The sequence below is a fragment of the Morchella importuna genome, assembly GCF_003444635.1.
Source record: "Morchella importuna strain M04M26 chromosome Unknown Morimp01GS026, whole genome shotgun sequence".
Taxonomy (NCBI): domain Eukaryota; kingdom Fungi; phylum Ascomycota; class Pezizomycetes; order Pezizales; family Morchellaceae; genus Morchella; species Morchella importuna.
The window spans coordinates 93,342-113,105 of NW_025763423.1; the positions used below are offsets into that span (position 1 = coordinate 93,342).

General features: G+C 47.4%; 6 protein-coding genes across 6 annotated transcripts; 5 read left to right on the top strand and 1 right to left on the bottom strand.

Annotated features, from left to right (window-relative positions):
* Positions 1-3,354: 3,354 nt before the first annotated feature.
* LAJ45_07787 (uncharacterized protein) lies at positions 3,355-4,450 on the top strand (the record flags this gene model as incomplete). The annotated part of the gene is made up of 2 exons (XM_046117342.1): positions 3,355-3,714; positions 3,791-4,450. The coding sequence occupies 2 exons, from the start codon at positions 3,355-3,357 to the stop codon at positions 4,448-4,450; spliced, it is 1,020 nt and encodes a 339-aa protein (XP_045969327.1).
* A 2,112-nt stretch (positions 4,451-6,562) lies between these two features.
* Positions 6,563-7,054, top strand: LAJ45_07788 (uncharacterized protein; the record flags this gene model as incomplete). The annotated part of the gene is made up of 2 exons (XM_046117343.1): positions 6,563-6,603; positions 6,658-7,054. The coding sequence occupies 2 exons, from the start codon at positions 6,563-6,565 to the stop codon at positions 7,052-7,054; spliced, it is 438 nt and encodes a 145-aa protein (XP_045969328.1).
* A 2,375-nt stretch (positions 7,055-9,429) lies between these two features.
* On the bottom strand, positions 9,430-9,861 carry LAJ45_07789 (uncharacterized protein; the record flags this gene model as incomplete). The annotated part of the gene is made up of 1 exon (XM_046117344.1): positions 9,430-9,861. The coding sequence occupies one exon, from the start codon at positions 9,859-9,861 to the stop codon at positions 9,430-9,432; it is 432 nt and encodes a 143-aa protein (XP_045969329.1).
* A 1,461-nt stretch (positions 9,862-11,322) lies between these two features.
* On the top strand, positions 11,323-12,501 carry LAJ45_07790 (uncharacterized protein; the record flags this gene model as incomplete). The annotated part of the gene is made up of 4 exons (XM_046117345.1): positions 11,323-11,469; positions 11,569-11,679; positions 11,771-11,961; positions 12,021-12,501. The coding sequence occupies 4 exons, from the start codon at positions 11,323-11,325 to the stop codon at positions 12,499-12,501; spliced, it is 930 nt and encodes a 309-aa protein (XP_045969330.1).
* Positions 12,502-15,302: 2,801 nt separating this feature from the next.
* Positions 15,303-15,870, top strand: LAJ45_07791 (uncharacterized protein; the record flags this gene model as incomplete). Its single annotated transcript, XM_046117346.1, has 2 exons — positions 15,303-15,324; positions 15,377-15,870. The coding sequence occupies 2 exons, from the start codon at positions 15,303-15,305 to the stop codon at positions 15,868-15,870; spliced, it is 516 nt and encodes a 171-aa protein (XP_045969331.1).
* Positions 15,871-17,798: 1,928 nt separating this feature from the next.
* LAJ45_07792 (uncharacterized protein) lies at positions 17,799-19,300 on the top strand (the record flags this gene model as incomplete). The annotated part of the gene is made up of 2 exons (XM_046117347.1): positions 17,799-18,770; positions 18,824-19,300. 2 exons carry the CDS (start codon positions 17,799-17,801, stop codon positions 19,298-19,300), a joined length of 1,449 nt encoding a protein of 482 aa, XP_045969332.1.
* Between the last annotated feature and the right edge of the window lie 464 nt (positions 19,301-19,764).

Genomic DNA, 19,764 nt, shown 5'->3' on the forward strand with positions numbered 1-19,764 from the left:
ACAAGGTCTAGAAGGGATTGCAACGAAAGAAAAAATTAAGAAGAGGATACTCACAGAAAACGGGGACTACCATGCTATTATTGAAAACACGCCCATATCTCTTTAGGCCTCTAGGCCCGAGCTCACCGTCATCCCACATTACTGGTCCAGACGGAGAACTCGTGATCTAAGAGTACCATGTTTTACTCCCCAGAATTTATCGGCACCGGAAGCCCCTGAAATTTATCGGCGCAGATAGATGGCTGGAAAGGTCCTTATCAATGAGGCTCCTTGAAAAGTGATCTGAAGCCCCCTTTTGCTGTTTTTATGTTTAGCAAAGAAGTACCAGGCTAAATGCAGGACTCTAGGACTAAATATAACAAAAGCTCACAGGAGTTACAGCGAAGGAGAGGAGAGAGATGAAAATAATGTACTCACAGAAGAACGATGCCATTGCAGAAATTGGTGGCTTTCTACTCCTCATCCTAAGTCACCAGCCAGCCACATTACTGGTCGACTGAGCACTTGTGATGCTAAGATTGAGGGTGTTAAGATATCTGTTGATAAAAGATATTTCGCTCCTAGATCCTCTTACTAGGCCCGAGTTCCAGCCAGCCACATTACTAGTCGACTGAGAACTCGTGATGCTAGATTTGAGTACACTGTACACCGCCGAGGAGATGGCAGAGATAAGTAAGAGGTTCATCGAATCGAATGACGGATGAAATAATGTGAGGAGAGACTTTACATTAACGAGGAAAATATGATTCACGTTATTCAACCCGAGAGGTATAAGAAGGAAGAAAGAGTAAAGAGTTGGCCGAGAAGGCAAATGTGACTGCGTAGTCATAGTGGGTGCCAAAGCAAGGGGATAATATGGGCAACGTGATGGGTACGATTAATAGGATGATGAAGAACAAGCAGGAGGAAAAGGCAAAGGAGAGTGATCAGAAGCTAGGGAAATTAGGGAAAGGATGAGTAGGAAGAGGAAGAAGATACCCCGGACCGAGAGATGATATGGAATCTCCAGATAGATGAAAGAAGGAGATGTGGGAGATGTGGGAGAAGAGGGGGAAGCAGGAAAAGGAGGCGAAGGAAGAGAAAAAGAGTAAGCCAAAAGGTACAATCTCTCAGCGACGACGACACAAGCAATCAGTCTTCCTCGGGGTTGGTATTAGTTTACATGTACATGTAGCTATATGTAGGTATATTCTACGCCGAGTATACGGGGATGTATATCTCTGCGTAGCAAACCTTAGGCAGTACCAGAACCAAGTGTTTACGATACTGCGTGCGCAGCTTTAGAAAATGATTGTATAGTACTATATATGTTTGGTCAAGTATTCTTTCATGATACTCTATAATTGTAATGAGAAATCATTGCCGTTAGCATCACTATAATTGGCTCTGGGTTGTCAAGGATAATGGGAGCAACTTTTGTAGACTTGGTACAAAGTGAATTTTTGACATTACGTAGTTTAGTTGTTTGTAGACGATATTAACCATTATCTACTCGCGTCAGGGAAAAAGAACCAGAACATGCAAGTGAGAAAGCAGGGATTATTTGTATGGAGTGGCGCTGAGCTGCCATACAAACTAGGCATTTGCATGTTCTGGTTCTTTACCCTAGACGCGAGTAAATACAACATGAAATCCATTATCTAAATGCAACATGAAATGCTGGATGGAGGTACCAATTCCAGTAAGATTTCATCAAGCTGAGAGTCCCAAACTGGCCCACAGACAACTGCAGAACCACCACCTGCTGATACCATTACACACCGCATGAGGGTGACAATAGCAAGCCTGCAATACCCACGTGTACTCTCACACAGATATATCCTCAGGCACATTTCGAGTTATGTAACAAGACGAATCGTAATCGGCGATTTCGGGACGTTCAGAGCGAGTGCCTTTGTAATTCAATGCTCTGGTAGCGACGCAATTAAGCCCTTAATCTTTATCAAGGGTAGACCGGTCTGGTCCATAGATATTATACTTTCGAGGCTCTCTAGTCAAACACTCAAAGCCATGTGTCAAGATGGTGTCCATAATGTCAATATTGAAGGCCACGGGGTGGTCACTACTACATGAACTACGTATACATATATGTACTCTATATCCCCAATGCCCATACCACAATCCTAGCGTGGAAGAACCCCCATCCTGCTCCCCAATCACGCAATCAAACACTTCGAGTCCAATACGCGAAATACATGTAGGTTCTCAACTTTACATGATGCACTGCCTACCCGTCTCTCTTGGGTTTTCCCCGAGACACCTGGTCCTGGTTGGACACATATGCGCGACATATATAAGCTTCTGTTATGTAAGAGGCAGACCGGAAACTCCCCGCATCCCAACGAGATGCGGAAACCAACCAAACAACCCAACCAACCAATCGTCTCGCACACACCGGTGGTACCAAAGGCAGATCATGAGACCTTGCCAAGACCTGTTGCACCGGATTTCTCCTATTAGTAATTGCCAAGAGTTTGCGATAGATGGTGAGTGATCATCCGTGATTTCCAAGTGCGGATGCTACTGATTGTGCATGCAGCCTTCTGACGGAAAGGAGCGATTGACAACAACTGAAATCGAGCTTCTAGATCATGGCACAGACTCTGGGGTAATGTAGGAGTTAACGTTGAAACTACGGAGGCTAGGTAGCTGCATGTAGTTGGTGCTTATGTGTTCATTAAGTACTACATACCTACATGTACTCTATGTACGAAAGGGGGAGATCTGAGAACCTCTAATACTAAGCATAACTTAACTGCGTGCAGAAATCCTGTCTGTCTCCCCTTCGTGGTGCCTTTGAGTACATGTACTCATCATGAATGTTGGAGTCACCAAGGCACAGAGTCAACTACTAGTCAAGCGAAGTGAAAGGGTTCTTCTTAACTGCAACGCCGCTCGTTTACAGCCAGCTCGATGCCAGGAAAGAGGGAATTTAACGTAACAAATATCAAATATACTGGATGGGCTGTCTCATACCTTCCCAGAAATCAAGGTTGCCTTCCAATCCCCGGTTTTCTGTTTGTCATGGAAACCCAGAACAGGCAACCATTACAACAAAGACAAAGAACCCATCATCACCATTGCCACACCCACAAACGAGGTTATGTAATTGGAAGAAAGTAGAGCTGTATATATATCTCCGCGGAGAGACCTACATACCCCCTTCTACCCTTCTCTCCTAAACCCTCTGTCCTGGTAGTAGGTTGGTACCGGTTGTTAGTAAGGATGTTTGATTGCGAAGATGGGGTTGGCTGTGACGTTTTGGGATGCCGTCACTTAATATCACCCTCGGTCCCACCTTCTCTAGCCCCCCCAGGAACCATAACAACGGCGGCGATCAGAACTTAACAAAAGATGGCAGTCCTTAAACTAGCAGAATCATTGTCCGCCTCTTCATCATCTTCTTCTTCTCATTCAAAAAACAATAATAAAACACAACTCTCGCGGTGGCTCACGTGGAATTATAATTTCGACATTGACAAACATCTCAACCCCTACATTCTCAGTGGTCCTCGTCTCATCCGCCGCTTTCCCGATCGAATCCGTCATTTTCTAGGCTATAGAAATGAACTCAAAACTGAAAAGGAGTCGGATCTAGTGATATGGCTATTAGCATTCGTAGGAGCTTTTGTTGGTGTCCTGGTGCTAGAGGCAGTGTTTATGCACTGGCCTGAAGCTATCTCCTTGGGTTGTCCAATAATCATAGGGTCCTATGTGAGCTACCCCCCCCCCCCCCTGCCAACCAGCCAATGACCAAACAACTAGGGCTAACATTGCTTGTTTCCGCCAGGGTGCAGCCGCAATCCTTCTGTACAACGCTATCGACTCGCCACTCTCACAACCGCGAAATGCATTCTTTGGCCAGCTCATATCCGCACTCACTGGTATAGTAGTGTCGAAACTATTCGCCTACCACCCGCGCTTCGAGACCGAATATGTATGGCTCGCAGGAGCACTTTCTTGCGCGCTTGCGAGTGTATTGATGGGCGTTACGAAAACTGTGCATCCTCCAGCTGGGGCAACGGCGCTGCTGGCTGCGGTAGATGATAGGGTACGACACATGGGCTGGTTCTTGGTGCCAGTCGTTGTTATAAGCAGTGGGTTAATGATTTCTGTGGCGCTGGTATTGGGAAACATCCAGAGGACGTATCCTAGGCATTGGTGGACTGCTGGAATGGTCGGAAAGGATCTGAGGGCATCGAGAAGACAGAAAGACGTCGAAGTAGGGTCGGAGAAGGTTGAGAGGGAGCAGACGGCTGAAAGTGAACTTGGAGAGGAGGGAGTTGTGATTGAGAGGGATAGAATCCAATTGCCGGAGTGGTTGGTGTTGGGAGAGGTCGAGAGGGATGTCCTGGAGACTGTGAGAGGCAGAATCCAGGCGTATCATGATGATGCACAGGCGGACCGGCTGAGTCGAATGGCATCGGATGATTCAGAGCTCACGCTATGATTGATCAGTCTGCAAAAATCTGCCGGCCAAGCTCACTCTTTTTTTCCTTTCTCTTGACAATTTTTTTTTTCTGGATTTCTTCTTGACGAGATTTATTTTAGGAGTTTTTGTTCGGTTAAGCATTTTGGGAAAAAGTTACAATTGGGGAGGGGATTCTCCCAATGGTTACAAATAATTGGACGAAGCACACTCTGTACCACAGCATCGCTAGCATAGTTAGATAGCGGCGAGCATGATGATATCAATGAAAATGGAATGGAATTTATTTGCCTAAATAACTAGATAAAATCAGGATATTTACCCCCCGCTCCCTCTCAAGTACCCCGCTATTAGATTAGAATCCCTTCAGCCATCCGGTTCCGCTTCGTATCGGTACATGCGTACGAGAGCTAGATCGGTCGGCCGGACGGGGGGGAATAATGCATTCGAGTCAAGCTCAAGTATCACGGCCCCCAAGCTGGTAGAGCACCTATACTATCCCCCAGTCGCAAATCTACCGAGGCATGTAGTACATGACATGTAGGCAGCTACAAGGTATTGTAGATGGATACAAGTACTTGATGTCTACACATACGATATACATACATTATGACAACGCCAACTATTGCAACTAATCCATGGTCAGGGATCAGCATTCCGGTGGCTCCGGGTTTTCAAAAGTATAATGCAAATTCCCGCATCCATCGTCAGTATGTACAGTGCTGAGCTTTAAGCTTACACATATAGCTGCTGTAGGGAATAATAATCGGCACCAACCGTTGTGGAGTGCATCGCCTGTGCCTACCTAGGCTTCAGTACCTAGCTAGGCCTACAAGGGGACAAAAGTAATATTAATCGCAACGTCTGGAGTGGCGACTAGCTAGATACTGCGGTCAGTAACCTAGTAAGCTGGATCTTGAGGAAGCACCGGATCAATCTGCTGCCGTCTTGATCGTTCGAGTTGGATCGTCTTGCTGTTTAGACGCATACAAGCTACATGTAGTATTGTCGTCGCGTTTAGGTTCTGATTGCCGCTATGAGCAGAGAGGCTATGTACGGTAGCTATCGGTACATCCTGGGACATGGTTAGGTACCCCTGCAATATATACCTTAAGTAATTAACTGCGGGGCACTCTGCTCTGAGTCTACTCTGCTCTACTCGACTATCCTATGATCCTTCAGTTGCCTCCAGAGCAACGGTCCAGGCCGGGAGATGGTGGGTATAACAACCAGAGATCAGTGAGAAAGAGAGAAGTGTTCGGGGAATCGGAGGTATTTACTTTTACATCCTGACAGAGAACAGCTCGTATCGATACTATACTCATGTGGGGCTGTAGATTAATATTATTGCTCGGGGACATCTTCTAAACAGCAATTAGTAGCCTTCTTGTTGTCGATATCCGTTCCTATTGGCTGATCAGTAGCACTCACCCCATGTGGGTAGGTTAATTGTAGCATCACTCCCTCATCCTACTAATCCATTGGCTGAATTCTTACCCAGGCAGGGAGGCAGACTCGAACTGGCCAGTACTCTACGTAGTTGCTAATCGCAGCAATCAAACGATTCCGGTGAGGAACTACCTACCACTACATACAGCAAAGGCAGAAATTCCCTCAGCGTGGAGGAAATCGTTCAAGGCATCAATCAATCAATTGGGGGAGTCGATGATAGCCTGTGAGAATCTCAGTAGCACAGCCAAGATTTCAGCCTGCACGCGATATTTACTGGCTGGCTGGGTGTGTATCGATTGGCTGGACGGAGGAGGGCACCTAGCACACGTCGAGCCCGCCGATCGTTGTGATTGGTCTCGGCGATGTGTTCCTGTTCCTGTTCCTGTTCCTGGCACAGTCAGTCAGTCAGAGCGCATGCTGCAGTGGAGTACCTGACATCGATATGCTGTCTCAATGGCCATCATCAGTCAGACAGTCCGTGAAGACAGCTATCTGCTAGACGCATATATATAGGGCCCTGATTCGCCCCGTCCTACTTCCTTTTCCCCTCGCTCACTACCGCCATCACAGAACATCCAGCTACCAGTACAACTTCACTGCTGTACCAATCCAATTAGCTTAGCTTCCCAGTTCCTCTTCACACTATCAAAACACCTCTCTTCAAACCACCCCAACGCAACCATGAAGTTCACCCTCTTCCTCCTCGCCGCCGCCGCAGCCCTGTAAGTTCCTCCCAACTCCTCCAGAACGCACCCCATTCTAACTAACCCATCCAGCACCTCCGCGCTCCCAACCGCAACAATCACCCCAACCGCCACCAACGTTTGCGCCACAACCTGCCCCACCGTCACCTCCACCATCCACCCAGGCTACCGCTGCGACGCCGGCTCCACCGAGACGCACGGCTGCCCCGTCGCCCGCTGCGCCGAGCCAACCACCACCATCACCACCGCCACAACCCTCATCCTACCCTGCTCCACCAGCATCATCACCACCACCGGCGGCTGCACCGTCCCGCAGAGCTGTGTAGGGAAGTTCCCGACCACCGTGACGGTCACGGGCGGCCTCGAGAACGGGTACCCGTGTCCGACGACGTGCCCGATTCTGTGCCCGCTGCCCACGATCACGCAGAGTTACTTGTTGGGCGGTGGGTGCGCGACTACGGCTTATTAGGGTCATTGGGAATAAAGGGATAAGAGGGATTGGGTTTTCGGAGCTATGAGTATATGTGATGTAGCTATGTGTCATGAATTTTTTGGTTAATGAAACCTTTTTTTGTCACGTGCTGGAGATTGTTGTTTAGTTTTTGAGAGACCAGGAGTTTGATCCTGATTGGTCAATAATCGATGTGTGAAGTGCCCAATTGTGAGGATTCGAATTGGGATGTTTTGGGGTTACTGTGTTGAGGTGCATGAGCAATGTTTACTATTCCGCTTAATTAGAAAACATGCAGTTCGGGGATGCGGTTGTACTGAACCTTAAAATCGAGTGATAATCTGTGATTAGATTTGGATTTTCGAATGATTACTGTGGTTATAGCTAGGTCGAAAAGACTCTGGGGAATTTTAGAGATGTAATCATAAGTGGATATAGCCACACATCTAAACTATATAGTCTTCCTCATCGCCACCAGAAATGTCTCCTATTGGTTACAGCGCACTACATGTATTTCTAATATTGATTGCATATCATTCGACAAAGAAATACTCCCGAGATGGAAGGGGACTAGCATTAAAAGGCGTGTAGCTATTGCAATTGATGGATATAAAAGAACAAACACTGATAAAACCACAGCTATATTTTTATATATGATCATGAAGGTCGAATTTCCTTGATACCATTTTATCATGAACTACATGTATAACATACTAACGCTACTCATCGAATGACTTAGAGTGCATACTAGAGCTAATATTACAGATTACATATAAGGAGAGGTGGTGATGGGGTTTAGTGCGTGCCTGTACCTTTGAATGACCCAATAATCAAGAATGACAGCAATAATCTAAGAAATTACTATCGCAGTGCCGCCCGCACCTTCATTTCCTCACTACATTTGGGCGGCCGAAGGCCGCACTCCGCTTGTAGCATATATAATTATGAGCTATATTCATATACGAACGCCTGCATCATCTGATCACGAAGCCACAGCTAGTACAAAATGAGACAAAAAGAATTCAACGACACTGAAGCCTAAGTCAGAGATAATGCCATGATATTTCTGTAGCTGTCCCTTCTCTAGTACCTACTCTACAATATGTCCCTGAGCTCTTGACCCACAAAGCTATTAGTCCCACATACCCCAGTCGGAATTAACCTCATATTAGACAACCAACTCTTTCACAAACCCTCTCTCCAAACCAACGAACCAACCGACCAACCACCAAAAACCCAATCTCCCGCTTACGCGGAGAATACACATTGTTGCCTGGGGATGCGCACTTTGCCCAATTGTGGCCCCAATTGTAGCATGGGTCCTACGATCTTCGCCCCGACATGGATATATATATTATTTCCAAGCTGCAAATACCCTATCTACCCCACAAAGCTTGCCAAAAATAAAACCACTCCACTTTAGTTAATGGTTTTGAAATGCAGGCTTGACGTGCGTGCCGCCGGATTTTGATGGTAGAGACGTAGGGCTTGACTGATTGATTGAGACTGGAAGCGTCGTGAGAGTAGAGGTATGTGGATATACGGGCGACAATGAACATAAAAACATGTAGATATCTCCCATTGGCAGTGTTTGAAGACCTATACAGCTTACCCTCAAAAGAACCAGAAAATGCAAGTAACGGAAACAGGGATTATTTGTATGAGAGAACGACGCCACTCCATACAAATTATCCTTGCCCTGAGCAACTGCATTTTCTGGTTCTTACGCTGGTAAGCGTGTATATGTACTGCAGTACTTGCACACGTATGTAGGTACACTTGTACCGCAGCATCAAAATACGAGCATTCGTATCGACCCTCAAACTTCTGTTTCTTTCCTCTAATTGGCCCAATTCCAAATTGACTTTCAACGGCGCGGCACTTCTGCGGAACCTTTCTTTCAGCCTTGTGTATTGATAGATCGGCAGGTTAAGTTGCTATTAATAACATCGATGCCTGTGTAACGTTGGGCGGTGCGGGTTGATCCGTCTTATCTTATCTGGTCAGCCCGGGCGGGAGGCTTGGTCTCTTGGTGCGGAAGGTAAGGATTGCCGAGTGATATTATGTGTTCCGTGGTGTTTGAACAGAGAGCGAAGGCGAGAGTGAGGACGCGGGCTTATAATCACTCGGTTTGGGGATTTTGTATGTGCGTGCGTTTTAAATTTGGAATAGCTAGCTCGATTGAGAATGTAAGATGAGGTAGATCTATGTAGTCATTAAGCCGTAGCGTGAATTAAGGAATTATAGTACAGTGTATCATGATCAGTAAATATCTACAACATATATCATCCCCAAACCCCGTTAGTTCCCCGTCCAGCGGGGATTTAAACCGTCAACATAAGCATCCTCGTCTCCCAATGAATTTAAATCCAAGCCCCGCATATATAACCCCATCATGTACTCCCCGTCTTCCCCACCACCCTCCCCACAACCACCGTTCCCCACTCCCCACTAATCTGCCCCTCCGCCCTCCCCTCCTCCGCACACGCCTCCACCAGCGCCCCCACCAGCGCCCCCGCATCCGCACAGTCCGTGAACGCCGCATGCCACCCACAGAGACTAATATAGTACCCGCTGTCTGCGCTCTCCGCGAGGTTGATACATGCCTTCGATGTCGGCACCGACGCGGGCGTGCTGCAGGAGTTTGTGTAGGCCGTTATGGCCTCGGTGATGAGGCTTGTGGGCGGGGATTGGGCGGTGGTTGTGCAGAGAGTTTTTGGCTCGGCGGACTGTGACTGTGACTGGGGATTGGGGGTTGGAAGCGCGGATGTGAGGAGGAGGAATGTGTGGAGTAGGAGGTGGAGAAGGAGTGTGAGTGTGTTCATTGTGGACCAGGGGACGTGCGTTTATTCGTGAGTATTTGTGGATGTGCACTTTTAGGTTTTGGGGGATCGATATCGTGGTTATGCCTGATACCTCGAGCGTGTGGGATGGTGCCTGTTTGATTCGTACATGATAGACGTGTCAGTGCTTTGTGCTGCTATATATCTATCAAAACCTATGGCTGGCTCTTGTCCCTTCGCTGACACGATAGAGAGTTAAGCGCTGCAATATCGCGAATTCAGATATCGACTGTGAATAGTAGATTCGAAAAACCGTTGTTGGCGGCAGATGCAAAGTCTATTAATAGTAACAATCCTTCGCGCGCGCGCTCCTTCACTTGCAGATAGACACTCTACCTAGATAAACTTGGGTTAGACAGTTAGGATCAGATAGAGTTACGAAACTAGTGACAGCAGCAATGCGGCTCTCGTCACCCTTGGTGGGGTCCACCATGTCTCGGGAGGAGAATTTCACAAGTCTCGAGCTCGGTGAGCCGGGGCTCCGAAAAGAACACTCGGTGAAGTCCTAGCTTTCTGGAGGATTCGACCTACCAGTCTACCACTCAGCCCTAAGCCAAGGAGGGTGAGGAAGCTGGGCGCAGGGGAAGGGACACGACGACTACCATGACCATGATGTATGTTGTATGTATATCCCGAAATCACAGGGTGAGAGGAATCCGTTTTATGACAGGTATCCCTGTGGTGAGGACGGCACTCACGGCAAGGAGCAAACCACAACCCACGCCGAGATACACATGAGCAGTTACGTTGTTTGCGGTGGTTTCGATTTCTTGATGATGTCGAACCTCCCCCTGTAACACCAGCGTCCATCCACCCCGTACTCTACTCCCCTGTCTAAGTCTATGAATGAGATTCATCAATCAACACTAGCCAGGGCTGATGGCTGTGCAGCAGCAGCAGCAGTTGTGAATACATAATCCCCGTTCTGGGCTGGGCGTTGTTACAGTAACATGATATCAACAAATGCAGTAACACGGTTGTAGGTTGTAGGGTCTGTCTGTCTGTATGTATGTATGTATGTAGTACGAAGGTGCCCTTTCCTCTCCACAGCTGAGGCTGCAGGCTGACAGAAAACCAGCAGAGATACAGTAGACCATTTAATGTGGCTTGATTCTACGTCTCCTGCACCTGAACAACATTAATTAGATTCATTCCTCTCCCTCACCCCCCCCTCCCTTCTCTTCTTTCCTTCCTCCTATTCTCTCTCCATCTATAAACCGTAATCATCACCATCACATCGCGAGACGTTGCGAAGTGAACGACGAGAACGACTCACAGACTCCGACCCCGCTAGCTAGTCAGCTCGGAATCCGACGTCACCCCCCCCCCCCCCCCCAAAACCCAACCCACTATTCGAACACTACGGGCCCTTTCAGCCGCAACAACAACATATCACCGAAAACTCCACTGGAGGGATAGTACAACACCACACAAACATTCAAGATGGTGAACGTGGGCATCCTCAAGAAGGCAAACATGATCATCCATGTCGTGCAAGCGATATGGGCCGTCGTACTGATGGGGATCCTAATGGCCAGTCTGGTCGCCGACGGCCCAGCCAGCGGTGCCGCGAAATACATGTTCACCATGGTCAGTTTTTTTTTTCCCCCAAATTTTCTGTCAAAGCCAAATTTTTTTCTTCTTCTCGGGAAAATGAATCGCTGATTGTTTTTTTTCTTCCTCCGGTAGTGCTGGTTGATGGTACCGTGTCTTATCTATCTTACGCAAGCTCCGAGATTTGCTAGGACCCAGATGATCGCGCATCCGTACTGGGTTATCGGTGTGAATTCTATGATATCTGTAGGTCGCCCCGCGCCCTTGCTTTGTCATGTCTACATATCCTTCTCCTTACAGACTATGATTTCTAACACTAAAAAAAAAAAAAAAACAGCTCCTCTGGTTCGCGGCATTCGTCTCTGTCGCAGCATACACAAATGGCGGCATCTCCGACGGCGAGAAGAAGGAGAAGGATGATAAAATAAAGGCTAAGGGCGGGTGTGCACTCTTCCCCGCAGGCACTGGCGAGGCAGAGAAGGCGTGCACCATGAACAAGACCGCTGTCGGATTGGGTGTTATCATGTGGTATGTAATCTCGTAACCACACCACCTCAGCGACCCCGCCAAGCTAACGAAGATCACAGGTTCCTCTGGCTCGGCACCACCGCAATCGCCGGTTACGCAGCTTGGTACTTCCGTCAGCACTCGTGCTCGCCATTTGAAGACCTCACGAACCCCAGCCACGACATCCAGGAGACCACCAAGGATGCCTTCAGCTCCAACGACGAGTACGCGCTCATCAACAAGAACCACGACGACGAGGAGGATGGCCAATCCCATCGCCCGGTTAGCGCATACGACAACACCTCCCACCGCCCCATCAGCGCCTCCAACTCCTCCCATAACCGCACCTCTTCAATCGGCTCCTACGACGGCTACGAAGCTCACCCCGGGAACCCGGTACCGTGGGGTGAAGGCAGGGAGCCCTACGACATTAGCGGCCAGCAGGGGAGGATCCCGCCGGCGGGCACAAGGATCGGGAATACACCCCCGCATGTCGGCCTGGACATGCCGATCTCGCCCATCGACATGGACTACACGTATAGAGGCGCCGATTTGAGGTAGATATCGTGAGAGGGGGGAAATTTACGCATTTTCTTTCACTTTCTTTGTCTGGGTTTGCGCGTGCGTTTTTTCTGGTGGGGCTTCTTTTAGCGTCGTTTTTTCTTTAGGGTTGGTTTTTCCTTTTCTGATGCTCTGATCCTCCCATATGGCGAATGATACCATACCATAGTGGTTTTTCTTATTTTTTGTACTATATCCTATTACATCCGATCCTACCAGAGCTAGCTCGTGTGTATCTTGTGTCGTATGCGCGTTATATTGGAGGCGGCGGCGGAGGGGGCGAGGAGACTTGGTTCTTTTCTTTGGAAGGCGTATCGAGTAGAAAAGTTAGCTACATAGCAGGAATTTTCAAATTAAATCTTATCTACCCTAGTATACAAGCACTATTACTATTCCCGGCCAGGTACGCCCTGGAGATCAGAGATCTATTTATCTGTATTCAGCACCAAAAAAACAAAAAAAAAGGAAAAAAACAAAAAACAAATATACATACAGCGGTACGCTGTGAGAGTGCAGAAATGAAATCACCCTGGGTGCTCAAAGAAATGTGTTGGTGTTGTCCGGCATGTGATTGTGGTGAGACAAGATCACGGGACATTTTGCGTTTGAGGTTTGGGGGGATGAAGATGCTTCTAGAATGGTGGGCGGGTTGGTGTGTGTGTGACGTTCGGGGTGTTTGGGTTGGGTTGGGAGGATGGTGGGGGTGGGTCATGGAGTATCACTCGGTGTGTATACGATGATAATTTTTGTATCTGAAATTACATAAGAAGGTAGGCTCGTCCCCAACGCGTCTGCTTTTATGCTTCTTGCTGTAAGTAATGGCATGGGTACAAGAGTAATAAGAAGGAAGAGTTGTTGATGAGGTCCTCGTTGCTCTTCCGTTGGGTGGGCGTGGTGGGGTGGTGGGCGCAGGCATAGGCTTGGGTGTTGTACTTGTGGGTTGCGGTGCAGTGGAAGGGCGTTGTTGCGGTGTCGTAGATGGGATTAGAGGAGGGGTTGCTGTGGTTGTTTTTTGGGCCCACCACCGACGTCTGTGGATGTGAAAACGGAGAAGCGATTGTGTTGGCAGAGAGCGCAGTGAGTGAGGTGAGTGTCTGGTGAAAAAAAAAATACTAGTCGCCTCCTCAACCTCTTCGTGTGTTGCCGTAACAACGGGGGAATTGTTTATGACTACAGACTGCACCTCTGCCCTCTGTTTTCACCTTCGTTGCATGCTAGCTTCCATTCTATGTATGCCCAGTTCACAGCCACTCACTCGCGGCACGTGCCATGGTAGGCACTACTAGTAGCAAGCAAGCAAAGCAACTTTTGCACAAAAACACGCAGCACAGCGATTGACGGGGCTCAGTGCAACTGTCTCCACCAATACAGTGAGCATTTGCGTTGGTAATGATCCTTTCTGTAGAGCTGTGGTCTGTGCGTGGTGGAAGAAATGTCAATGCGGGAATTTTGTGCTTCGGGATGCCGTTTTTGTTCTCATGGAGGGGTACGTACGAGCAGTGGGCGGACAGGAGGTGCTTGTTGTTTCACGGTTGGCGTTTGCACGATGCGTAGAGGAAGAGTGGGGCGTTAGTATGACGTAGGGAAAGAGTGAATTGAGCGATTGAGTGATCTGTTGGATTGTTGCAAGGTTGGCCCGCTCGGGGGTTTCTTTTGGGAAGCTCGTGCTGTGTTATTTAAGTTGTAATTGACAGCGTAGATTTTTTTTTATTTCATTGAATCAATGAATAGATTCGAGAGTTGTAGGAAAAAAACGAAAGAAAAAAGCGGACGGATGGAAGGAAAGAAAAAAAAAAAAAAAACCAGACGGATAAATAGAACGAAGAAACAGACGGGTGGAAAGAAAAAAAAATTGGACGAACAGAAAGAAAAAGCGGACGAATAGAAAGAGAAACTTTTGGCTGGATACATAGTGGGTGGAGAGGTGCGAAGGAGGGGTAGAATTAAGCTTTTTCTACGTGTCGCGCGCCGGCCCACATTTTGAGAGATCCGCCCACAGGCACAATTGGCAAGCCAGATCTCGCTTAGGGGATTGTGCATGAAGATCTTCAAGATTACGGGTTTCTTTTCTTCTGTGGGTCCGTTTGTTTCGTGGGATTTGCTTGTTTTCTCTAAGTTCTTTTTGTTTTACGGGGATAGGGTGTGTATGTGACGTCGAGGGGTAAACAGACGAATCGAGTACTCACTCACCAGGGAACAAAGCGCTCTTCATGAATGAGGGGTAGATGCTTTCTATATAAGCTCTGTAGACCTCGAAGAAAAACCGCAGGAAGTGGAAAAAAAACAGCGCTATTTCAGTTTATCAAGAGCTAGTATTCAAGTCTACGCTGAATCCGTCCTATATTAGCGTACTCCTTTTGCTCCAGTATAGAAAGATAGCCATGTCGTGTGCAGGACTAGCGCCATTTGAGGGACGAGATCCTTTCAAATGGCGGTTTTGTATAGCGTCTTTTCATTGTTTATATGCCTGGGTTTTGTCACCTCTCTTTTCCTTTCCTTTCTTCATCCCTCATCGATATCATCAATCTCAATCACCGCTGCTACTTTGTGTGCACGAATTTCATCGAGATAATCTCCAGTCTAATCATCCAATTCTCCGTTTACTCTTCAAACTCCCACCAATCTTCAGACTATCACAACATTCTCGATACGTCCGATTGACACCCTTGATCTACCACTACCACCAACTCATCTTCTCAAAGCATCCATCTCGTCACCAATCATCATTTTTGAGAATATTCTCATCTGAAATCATCATAAAGCACTCGATCCCAATTAAACCTTGCGAAAAAGATTTATCAATGGATTCTACCAGCACTCGATGTAAGTTATAGTAACTCCCTTCTTATACGCGCCATTAACTAACTCCCTCCAGCGTCTTCTCCCATCAGTGAAACCTCCACCTCCACCAACGCCTCCTCTCTCTTCAGCGAAGCGGCCAGCAATCCCTCCCCCAGTGCTCCGGCCAAGAAGAAGGTCAATTACAAAATCAATTGGCCTTACCAATTCGACCGCGAAGGCAAGCCCAGAGTTACTGAGAAGAAGCCAATCCGCAAGGAGGGGTGGACCATCCCGAGGACCACCAAGCCGCTCTCCACTTTTCTCGATAGGTGGATTGCCGACTTCGACATTCACGGCTACTACTTCAGGGAAGATGTCCTGATGGGCTATGAAGAGGATGAAGACTGGGATACCACGGCCCCGCACAATTGGGAGCACCTCGAAAGAGCTCTCAGGAGCGAAGCCCGTTGTGAGAGGAGATTGTTGAAATGCAAAGTTTCCAACCCAAAGGCCTATAAGATGTACGACGCGGAGTACTACATGGGTTGCAAGAGGGCTGCCCAGGAGGTCAGGATGTTCTACATGTAGGGCATCCTGGAGGATCATCGTTGGTATTTTGAATTTTTTCCTTCTTAATTTTCACATCTACTGTCGTTCTTTCTTTTCTTTTGTTTGGAGTATATTTGCTACCTTTTTCTTAGTGGACCACATTATTTGTTGCTTGCTTCTTTTGTTTGTTTAGGTGGCTTTTGTCTGATGGGTTTCCATCCAGTACGCTCTCTACAATTTCTTTGTTTTTCTCTTTACTAGTTGGGCAGCTACTTTTGTCAATCTCAACTACGATCTTTCTTCGTGAGCTTTCTCTCAATAGTCTTTCTTTAGTTAGCATTGGGGGTGTTCTAGAGGGTACATTTTTTTACTTCTTGCTATCGATATCTGCATTGGGGGTTTAGAAATCGGTGTTTGGGTTAAAGGGGGCATCTATTTAGCATTTATACCTTGTATTTTCTATTGGCTGTTATCATTTTTCGGGTGTTTGGGGGTACGGTACGGTTTAAAATAGTCATGATGGGCGCTGGGGAAATTGGTGGTTTAATTGGGTATTTAGAGTACTCTACAGAAGCAGAGTTGTGTTTCCAATGTCAATCAAGAGTCGAAAAGTAAATTCTTCCTCATTTTTAAGCTTTAGTAATTGATATCTAGCCCGTTACTACCTCTTGTACTATAGGAGTAGCACTGTCGTCGGCTCTTGGGGTTAATGGAATGTAAGACTGCATAGTGTAGTGGAATGCCACCACCCCTTCATTCATCTGCGCCCCACGTGATCTTTAAATTGTTGCTAGATTTACTTGGGGTTTTAAAAGCCATGATATCCCGGAAATCAGAGTGTGGGGTAAAGATCCATGTGTCAGTGGTTTCCTTCTTTAGGTGCCCTTAGATCTGAGGAGACTATAGCTTAATTAGAATCGATATTTTAGACCTTAGGCACAACTATCAAAAGTTCGGAGGTGCGGCGACAACGGGATGAAATCATTATTCAGATTTAGCTGGTGTAGGTCACGTAACATGGAAAGTAATGCCACTCAGATCTTGTATTACTTCACTATTCATTAAAACCATGTTATGGATCCCTCTCTTAATTTAATTTCTGAACTCAACCGCGTCTAGGAGAACGGGGTGAGAACGTTGTATGGGTCGATTCTGACCGGTTAAGTAATAGATCTAGATCTATCTATACGTATGTATACTACTAGTCTTATAGGTTCCTATAACCTCCAATATGCATCAGACCATATCCTTACAGAAAACGACATATTAACTACGCCGCAGAGACATACTGAGGATAGATTAAGCCTTGAACGCTCGGACTCTGATACATATCCAGAGACGCGGATTCGATCACGGCATGAATTTGAACACTGGCGACTGTTACCACCGGTTGTTGTAATCGCCGCAACAAAAATTGCAGGGTTATTCATAGCCTAAATCCTATTATTTCAGTCTACTTTGGTACCAACTTCTCAAGATGTTTTTATCTGCGAAATAGCGAGCGAGTGATATTCCATGCCTATGTTTCCACCTCTAACCATATATGTGTAAGTATTGGTGTCCGTACCTCTGGCTTATAGATTCCCCCTTAGTGAGCGCTAAACCCTGCCTTGCCTTGCCTTACCCCTTCCATTCGCACGTGACTAGTTAGCTGACAACTCGCTCAGGGTCTAACTGCCCCCAATGATATGAGCTACTTACATGTGAGTTCCCGTAGGGCCAACAACGAAGAGAAATAAGTAAGCTTGATATGGCCAATTTTCCGAAGCAAGACATCGATCTACCTGCGGCTGAGAATGATTCATGTCTGCCCTGTGCGGCGAGACTAGTGTTCATTCTATGTATGTATTTGTCTCTCTCTTAAATTCAACATCAGCGCGCGCCATCTCCATCTTTCTCTCTCTTCCATCTTTTCTTGAATGCGTCAGGGTCTAGTGTGATAAACCCAAGGAGTCCCGAATTATACCATGGCAACAGCCGAACAACCTCCTCCGGTCAGCCCAATCGCGCTCAAGAGTCCTGTCCTACTTCACAATGTCCTCCTTCCCTCGATATTGCTGATAATCGCCCTCTGCATTCCCTCGAGGTCATGGGTTATACCTGCGATATTCCTCCCCGCGATACTCACATGTCATTACAATCTGCTGTACACGACCTCACCAAACCCGTCTCTCGGGTTTGCGGTTGGCACCTATGCTGCCCTGCATACTTACACGGCTTTCAATCTTCTTATCTTCACCAATCCCCAGTGTGATTTCGTTCGCCTAAAGAGAGGGCAGCCTGAGGAGAAAGGAGATAGATACCCAAGACACTCCTTGTCAGAGCGCCTGGGCTGGGTTGTCGAGCTGACCCAAGGCCTGCGTGGTGTTGGATGGAACTGGCAAATACGATCCGTCCCTCCACTTCATGCCACCGAAGTTAATGCGACCTCGGCGAAACCATTTTTCCGGCGGCGTGCGATACGGATGTTTTGGATTTGGATTTACCTCGACTTTCTTTGCTTGATGATGAAGGACCTTGACATCGGATACTACGCTCCCGACGGTAACGCGCACGAGAATAAGCCTAACGCCTTTGCGATATATAATTCGCTGTTTGCGGACCCGAGTAGGCCACAGAACTATCCGCCGCCGAAGGGGTTTCCTGATATGCCGGGGGAGGGGCTTACGAGGGTTGTGTATCAGGTGCTGCTGAGGATTATGAGGACGGTGTTGATGGGGTCGGCAATATATACCACTGTGAATGCGCCGCATACGGTATTGTCAATAATCGCTGTTTCAATGGGGTGTGTGTTTGGATTGGGACCAGAGAACGGCTGGAGAAGGCGATGGTTAGATGCCAAAGAGTGGCCAGACATATTTGGTGGTTTTAGAGAAGGACATTGGGGAAATGGCATACTTGGGTGGTGGGGAACAGCCTGGCACGGTCTGTTCAAGAACGTAAGAAATGTTCGATACTTTTGAAAATATATCCCCTGCTAATAGAAAAGCAGGTGTTCATTGCCCCAGCGAAATTTCTGACCGCCAAGCTCAACCTCCGGAAAGACAGCACCGGCGCCGCGCTGATCAATCTCACGATCCCCTTTCTCTTGTCCGGAGGACTCCATTGGGCTGGGTGCTTTACCCAGAGCGGTGGTGGATGGGGAACAGTTCGCTTCTTTATGCTCCAACCATTTGGTATAGCGTTCGAGCGAATCGTTCTCCGATTATACCGTCGTACGGGATTGAGTTTTCCGGTGTTCGAAAAAGTGTGCCCTTATGTTTGGGCCTTCGCGTGGTTTATGACCGTGAGCGGTAGTTTTGTGGATGAGTATAGGTATGGCGGGGTATGGTGTGTAGAGCCAATCCCTGTGGGTGTGTCGAGAATGTTGTATGGGGAAGCAAAGGGGGAATGGTGGTACTGGGGACATGGACAACATGGCTGGGCTGGTTGGGATGAAAGCCTAGGCGGGTGGGGTATTAGACTATAAGTGAAGGTGTAGGAGCGTGTGGTAATGAACCCTTAGAAATTATAGAGCATCTCCCTTGGTTAATTTTCTTTGGCCCTATTAGCACGGTATAATACTGTAAATAGTCATGTCAGCTACTCGTTGAAGCACTACTGATAGAAAACTTTGGACTCGGTTTACAATATATAATGTTCGAATATTTATTAAACGCGCAGGCACATCTATTGAGAGGGTGAGAAAATTGAAATATTGATATCATGCCCAGCTTTCTTGGCCTCTTGCAGTTTGGTATCCCCGGGGCGGTGAAGAAATCTTTTGGTGGGTCTTTATCGGAGACGACCTCAAACAATTCTTCAGCCCATGATATATGAACCAAAGACACCCCATCGGAGAGTTGACGGAGGTTAGACCTGGCTCTGCGAGAGTTGTAGCAAACTGTCTTAGTTCGGAGGAAGAGGAATAGATTTTGGATCATAAGACCACAT